This window comes from Galendromus occidentalis, unplaced genomic scaffold (assembly GCF_000255335.2).
Source record: "Galendromus occidentalis unplaced genomic scaffold, Mocc_1.1 scf7180000077450, whole genome shotgun sequence".
In the NCBI taxonomy this organism is placed as follows: Eukaryota; Metazoa; Arthropoda; class Arachnida; order Mesostigmata; family Phytoseiidae; genus Galendromus; species Galendromus occidentalis.
The window spans coordinates 95,093-102,361 of NW_003805438.1; the positions used below are offsets into that span (position 1 = coordinate 95,093).

The window sequence follows — 7,269 nt, forward strand, 5'->3', positions numbered from 1 at the left end:
GACACAATTAAATGACACGGAGAGATAACGCTTCGCTGACACATGCGCGCCCGAGACCAGCCACCGTATGGAGACCCGTTCGCTGAACTCAACGCAACCCCAGATAAGCCGAGATGTTGTCACGCACTGGAGTTTCGACATTCGCTATCTGCGCATATTGTAAGCGATAGAACTCACGGATCGCCGCTCTAAAACAGCGGATCGTCCTCTTCCCGCCTTGGAATTCGCTTTATGTGTTCGTCCCGTCGAGATTGGGAAACGGATTATAGTTAGTCAATCATCCAGGAGAGTTCCGTATGACGCTTATTCCGTCTGCGATCGATCGGAAGTGGAATTCCCTATCGCGAGCATGCTAAGGCGGCCCCACAGTTCGATTCAAAACAATTCCTGATCGCCGTCGAGTCCGCACTCAAGTATCACCTAAACGTGCAAGTGGTATCGACAACAAGTGCAGTCGCGCGCGTACGGAATCTGAATTCGATTCACAGTCCTCTACGATTCGTCCTCTCACGTTGGCCTTGCTGAGTGATCATGGAGTTCCTAGAGAACGCAATGAGAGTTTTTAGTGAAGGGTACATCCAAACGATCGATTTAAAGCGGGAGCGAGGCCTCATAGGCATAGCGCCGTCAGGAGAAAAGATCCTACCGAGCTCTATTCGATTTCCTCTGAGAGAGCTCCGTGTTCCAGCAGAAGATTTAGAATATGTCGAACCAGACACTAAGGTGGGTAACCATAATTGTGAAGCTCCGACTTCTCCAGCATATCTTCGACTCCGTTCCGATACTCGTGATCCTCCGATTCGATGTTCCATCCCAGAACTTGTGATTTGGACTCATGAGCCCATCCAGGGATTGAAATGAACGCCCCAAAATTCCAGGTGCGCTTCAAAGTGTGCTACGGTAAGAAGTCGGGATACCAAGCATGTGAGGTCAGTAAGAGTCATAGAATGTGGAGAACATTCTACCGATTGGAATGCTCTATCAGAGGAGCTATCAGACTCGAGACGTTTCTGTTATCTTCGGAGAACTGTCACGAATGACATCGTATGAGTCAAACCTCACGAACAAAGTATGTACTTCATCTCGCTCCTCGTTCCAGGTCACTCCAATCGCACAAAATCTGCGGTACGCTCAAATTTACGGCGTGGCGGAGGATTACTGTAGGGTATTGATTGAGGATTGCCAGAGCTTGGCGAATGTCGACCTACAGACTCTTAAATGCGTAGTTCCCCACCATTTGAGTCTGCGCATGGGAGAACATTGTATTGTCGCCGTGCCCTGGAAAGAACCTTCGAAAGCCAATAAGGAGAAGAGGCTGCCAAGCGTTCATCTCTTGGAGCTCCATAATTCGAAGAGCGAAGCAGAAGCGTCTCTCAAGCGGAGGAACGAATCGAATCCCAGAGCCACCTCACCGACCGTATTTTATCCAAATGAAGTGCTCGAGGCGGATTCTCCCACAGCCGGATCGTCCGCGCTTCCAGATATTACGGCAGTGGGCGAAAGCGAGACGAAAGATCTCAGAAATTCGCACGCTTCGCCTCACGCTGGCGGGGGAATCATGCCTCCGTCGAGAGACGAAATTGAAGTTGCTTATTGGACTGGGGTCAGAGATGGAGTTCGCCGATATCAGCGAATGATGACGCCATACCTCAATGCACCGCTCCCCTTTTTAAGATATGAACCAATGAAGCAAGTTCCACCGGGTCATGTGTCCCATCACGCCTAGCCTCGGAAGGCATGGTGGAATCAGGAAACGGCGGAGCTTTTTTTATAAATCCTAAAATCGCTTAATAAAAGATTACGGTAAGTTTCCAAGGGATCTCTCGTCCTCTTCCCTGACTGACATCTCTCCTCGAACTCTCATTCCAAATGGCTGAACTGATATAGCCGTTTGCAAGAACCGTTCGTCTTTCCGGAGCTTCCTCGAGACTCATGATGAATAATTGCGGCCAGCTTCGGCACTAGATTCTCCTGCCAGAAGCTGTACGTGAGACTTCCTAGAGGGACCCCGGGCCGGGCCTATCATCGAGTATACCTTCAAGATCGGATTCCAGGTCTTCTTAGCGCAATTAAATATCCAGAATCTAAGACGAAGCATTGCATACCATTCCGCGCAAGATTTCGCGAATCCCTCACATTCATTCTTCATCTTTCCATCAGAAAAGCCAGCATTCAAAATTGGAGCAGGACTCGCTCCCGCAAACCTGAAAAATGGGGCTTTCCAGCATCGGGAGCTCAGATCTTTCTCTGCGAAGGAATTCAAATTATCGGAACCGAGGAGGCCGCCTCCGCCACCGCAGCGGCGGTCGGGGATCATCGACGGTCGGTCGAGAATCAAGAAGCGAAAGGCGGTTGCAGGTCCCGGCCGAGCCCTTTCCAGGAGCCCTGCTCCTGCTCCACCTGCACTGTGCAGAGGCCCGCGCCCCTGGCTTACCTTTGCAGCTGCTTGTACGTGTGACGTGGAACGTCTCTTCTTCGCGTTTGCTTCTTTCCAGAGAGGAGGGCACCTCTTACCCCGCCCCAAACTCGGAGCTCTCTGCTAACCAATCGATAATTGACGACGCAGTCCTCGCAGCGACCGAGCGCCTGCCCTCCGATCCGAGGTGCGGGTGGATGGATCCTCACCCGTAAATACTGAAGATATACTCGGCCATGGAGCATATGCGTTCTCAGGGAACGGCCGCTCCGCGCCCTGCCCGTGTAATAATTGATATGGTTTGCGAGGTGAAGAGTGACGTCCATTCGGTAGCACGTGATAATTTGCTGTCCGCAGTTCGCTGAACTCGTCGTTGACGAGCTATGCGGAGCTTCATATATGATGTCGGAACTGTCTCAGCCCAGCCTCTCCCGCCATCAAACGAATGTCCCCTCGTTCTCGAAGGCGAACAGAACTTTTCGCGAAAGCGAATTGTCGTATTCTCAACTGTAGCGATTTATTCAAAAGTCAATGATCGGCGATAGATATGCTCCCGGGTACATATTTCAGGACACGTGAGGAGCATACAGACGCCAGTCTTTTCTTTCCTCCTTGCCGGAGAGCTGTGAACTCGACATCTCGTCCTAATATTAACGAGCGAACCTTCTCTGCCGCAATGCCAATGGACAGACAGACGGACAACATATTTGCCATTGACAACCGACCGAAGGGAGCAGCGCCGCTATCACCAGCTCGACCACGATGAGGACGACGAGGACAAAGATGATGAGAGCAGAGCGGGGGATAAAGCATCATAAATATTTGAGCGAAACTCTTGCTCTCAGCAGTGTCTTTCGTGCTTGTTCGATTTTGATGATGTTAGGCACTCCTCGAAGTTTTTCCCGTCGACTTCTTGTCATGCCTCCGCCTGTCTATATTCCGATGTTGCTCATAGCCGAACGGATTGTGATCGAATCCCTCCTGTCGGGGACCTGGGGAACCGGAATCTCACCCATGCGCAGCTTTCAATGTCCCCGACTACTTCGTCCGACTGTTTGTCCGAATCGCTTGTCGTGGGCGAAGTAGTCGATTAAGGCCTTGAAGCAACCGCTGGAACTCCCCTGTTTGCTGCCTGAGTAAGAGAAAACTCTTCCGTATGTTGAGGGTATTCATGGAACGAAAAAAGAGGCCCTGACGTCGAAGAGTCGTGTTCGAAATTCTAATTGTTTGAAGTCATTCGCCCCTGCCCTCTGTGAGCAACGAAATCTGCTTTCGGGAGTGCGCGTTCTCGAGAGGATTCTTCCCCTGTAGCAAAATTACGTTCGTTCTGATCCGAGCTACTTACGTGCCCCCTTCAGAAGGAGAGTCATTGTTGTATTCGGTCCAGTACATCAGCATCTTCGGCAGCGGTGGAGTTGCTCGCATGGACGGAGGCCAGTCCACCGGCCGATCAGCGAATCCGCCGTCGGGGGAGCGCTTGCAGAGCGGGGCGCGGGTAAGGTGGAGAATCCAGTGACCAAACGATCGCCATCTGTAAACTGAATAAAATCTCGATTTGTCTTCTCTTCCCTCGTTCGCCTCCTGAAGTCTTCTCTGCAGTTCATGCGCTGCTGCCCAGCTGCAGGATGTTGCAGCCAGTGTCGTCGTGAATTCCTTTCGTTATTCCTCTCATTTTTCCTCCTTGTCGTCGTGGACGTGGTTGTTTCGCCTCCCTCCGGACTGACAGAGTCATATACGATTTTCTCTATCGTCGTCGACGACTTCTTCTTGTTGTTGTTCTTCCCTGGTCGAAGGAGCTTCTCGGTGGTGGCTGTCGATCGCAGTCGTTTCCCTGACTCGCTTCCCATCCACTTAGAGCATCGGCAGCGGTGCACTTCTTTCTCGTTGTTGTCCATCGAGTCCACGGGAGAGAAAGCGCGTTTCAAATTCTATCTGCGGACTCGGCTGTCCAACCGGGCGAGGAAGAACGAGCTGGTGAGCGGCGGCGACGACGCAGTCGTCGATTGAATTCATTCAATCTCGTCGCCTACACCTGACTCCGTGCCGGCGGGTACGACGGGACCGAGTGCTTATTCCCCTCGCGAATGACGCGACGACGGCAAGTGGCGTTTGTCTATTTTGTCTCCTCTCGCTGTGGCCGCCCGTCTATCTGCTGCTGTTGCCGCCGTTCGGTGACATCTGTTTGACAATGTCCAGCGCAAGGAGAGCTTTTCACTTATTTCTCGACGATGTGGCCGCCGTTGTCTCATACTCCCCCTCCGCGCTGGGCCTGTAGGCGTCGCCAACGTAGGCGGCGACATCTGCTGATGCTCGCAGCGGGCCAGCTCACGGCCGGAGTCTTCGGCTAATTCGGAGATGCTTTGTCTCTTGCTCTCCCCGAGCAGCTCCGTATCGGTCGTGGATTCCATTGAAAGCGTCCAATCTTCTCCTTGTCCCGGTCGGAGACGACGTCCGAATCAAAAGTTCCTTATTCAAATCAGAATGAAATCAGAAGCGAGCGACAATGCTCTCGCAGGCTCGAGCCGCATTCTGCTTATATCTCGGCGAGTCGCGTTTCCCGTCTGCGAATCTCACCCTTAATTCGAGCAAAGTTCGTTGCTTTTCGCTCGCCTTATCGTGCTGTCCACTGGACGGCGACAGCCTTCGTCATGAATTTTCCCATCGAAAGTTTCATCCATTCCCCTTCATTCAAAAAGGACAGGATAATTCTCAATCGCCACGGTCGCTGACCGAGAGCGCAAACGCATGCGACCGGAGAGCATCGGATGTCGTTTGAGATATAGAACAAAGCCTCTCTGCCGCGACGTCTTGAACGGATTGAGCGCAACGCTGAAAACGAGGAGGAGGAGGAGGGAGGTGGAAAGCGATAAAAATCGTAGTCCCGGCCACTGTGCATTCGAGTGAATATGTTCGACGAGTTCATCCTCCAAAGAAAGATACCCCACCTGATAGCTGGTGGAATCGATCCGCGATCGACTAAGCGGCCCAGGGCGAGACATTGACCCCAGAATCAGTGATTCAGAATCCTCGATGCAATCCAGCAGGTAATTCGGGCGTCCGGCGGTCGCTCAGCTTCGTCGTGAGCGGCGGAGAGCGCGAGAATGGACATCGCCAGCCAGATGAATGTGGCTCGTTTCGCGTACCGCTGCCGATTCGAAAGGAGCAGCGAGAGGTCGAATGGATGCACAGAAGTGAGTGACAAAACAGAGAGCATTAGAGAGAGCAGATGGGTAAGACTTGCGGAAGGATAAGTAGAAGCTGCCCGCAAGTTGGCTGGATGCGCGACCTCGTCCCAGGAGTCCTTAGCGGTTTCTTTCTTCACTCTTTCATCTCTCTGCCCGCGAAAGGGAACGGAGAGGAGCCCCATGGTCCCCAAGCCCCTAGCCAAGCTTTTACACCTCGATCGTCTCGGTGGTTTAGTGGAGTGTTGTCCCTTTTGTTGCTTCCTCATTCTTTTTTCCCGACCCCTCTCCGGCCCAGGCTCCCCTCTGCGTCTCAGGTTTGCCTACGTAGGTCCCCACTATCTCGGCTGGCGGTTGAGTGCGAGGTGGGTAGTGATGCGAAACCTTTAGCCTGTGCATCCTCAGCGCTCGGTTACGGTGGTTTTTGTGCGTAGGTACCTTCTTCCCCTCCCCTTCGCTCTCCTTTCACAGGTGGAGGCCGTCGTCGTCACAACTCCTTTTTTCGTCACAGCAACACTCTCTCGGTCGGTTAGACGAGGATACGAAGAAGGCACACGAAGAGATAAGACGCGTCAGGAAGCACCATCCATCTTTATTAAGTAAAAACCACAGTTATCATCGGTCCCCGAGAGACACGCAAGAACTGAGTAAATTAACTTGCTGGGGGGCAGGCCGGCAGCATCCAGTAACCCGGGTCCTGGGCGGGTGTTTGCCATCGAGCTGACCGAGCGAGCGAGCGAGCGAGCGACCGGCTCTTTCCACGTCGACCACTCAGCCCTCTAACGTGCTGCGGTGAGAGGACATGCGTGTCCTCCGGGGCTATTATCTGTCACCTCTCGGGGATGACCCTGACTGGTCGTCCGTCCGGCCGGCCGGCCAGCCAGCCAGACAGCCAGCCGCTGCGGCTGGCTAGATGATGGCCCGCGAAGCCGCAGCGGTGCATAGATGGTCGACGACCGCTCCCGCACCCACTCCGTTTTAAGTGGACAAACCCCGGAGCCAGGCCTTCCCGAGACGCGCACTCCTAAAGAAGGTCTCCTCTCCCTTCTCTCGGAGCTTCGTTTCTCTCACGCTCCGTGCCCCATATTTTTCTCCTAGTCCGCTTCTCTCGTTTTTGCCGTCGTCTTGCGGGAGCGGTGAAATATTGTTCTCCAATGACACTTTGACAGAGACTGCGAAATTGGACAGAAGCGAAAGTAGCGAATAGTGAGTGAAAACCTCTATGGAGAGAAACGGAGCCTCCTATGATTCTTTATTTGCACGAGGAAGGCTTTCGAAGTTCCTCGCTGGAAGGGTGATTTTCACGATGGAAGATCCGGACGAGGGACGTGACGTATACCGTGCTGGAGACCGTACCTGGAAAAAGCGTAACTGTTGATTCGGAGGGGAGCCGATAGTCCAGCAGGGAGGGGGGGGGGGAAGTCAGGGCGATCAGCCCTTGGGAAGCGCGCTCACCGCCCTTCGCCGACGGTACCGGCGAGACGGCCACCTACGCTCCTAACTGGTCGCTTGGGATTCCTGGACTCTAACTATGGGTGGATGGAGCTGTACTCCCGCCGATTTCCGCCCCGGGATGCGAACACGATCCCGGGTGTCTTAAAGACCTCCGGGTGAAGCGGCGGTTCGTCTGCTCCTTCCTCGCCGGGGCCTGTTTACGGCTCGCTCTGCTCT

At 53.5% G+C, this 7,269-nt stretch overlaps 1 protein-coding gene across 1 annotated transcript; it reads left to right on the top strand.

The window, feature by feature from the left end:
* The first annotated feature begins 488 nt into the window (after positions 1-488).
* LOC100899976 (uncharacterized) lies at positions 489-1,726 on the top strand. Its single transcript, XM_003743657.1, has 3 exons — positions 489-723; positions 879-929; positions 1,100-1,726. Exons 1-3 carry the CDS (start codon positions 532-534, stop codon positions 1,724-1,726), a joined length of 870 nt encoding a protein of 289 aa, XP_003743705.1. The 5' UTR covers positions 489-531.
* The last annotated feature ends 5,543 nt before the right edge of the window (positions 1,727-7,269 follow it).

Coding starts and splice junctions, on each gene's coding strand:
- LOC100899976 (XM_003743657.1), top strand. CDS start 532: ATGGAGTTCCTAGAGAACGCAATGAGAGTTTTTAGTGAAGGGTACATC. Junction 724..878: donor ATGTCGAACCAGACACTAAG/GTGGGTAACCAT, acceptor CCAAAATTCCAG/GTGCGCTTCAAAGTGTGCTA. Junction 930..1,099: donor CGGGATACCAAGCATGTGAG/GTCAGTAAGAGT, acceptor TCCTCGTTCCAG/GTCACTCCAATCGCACAAAA.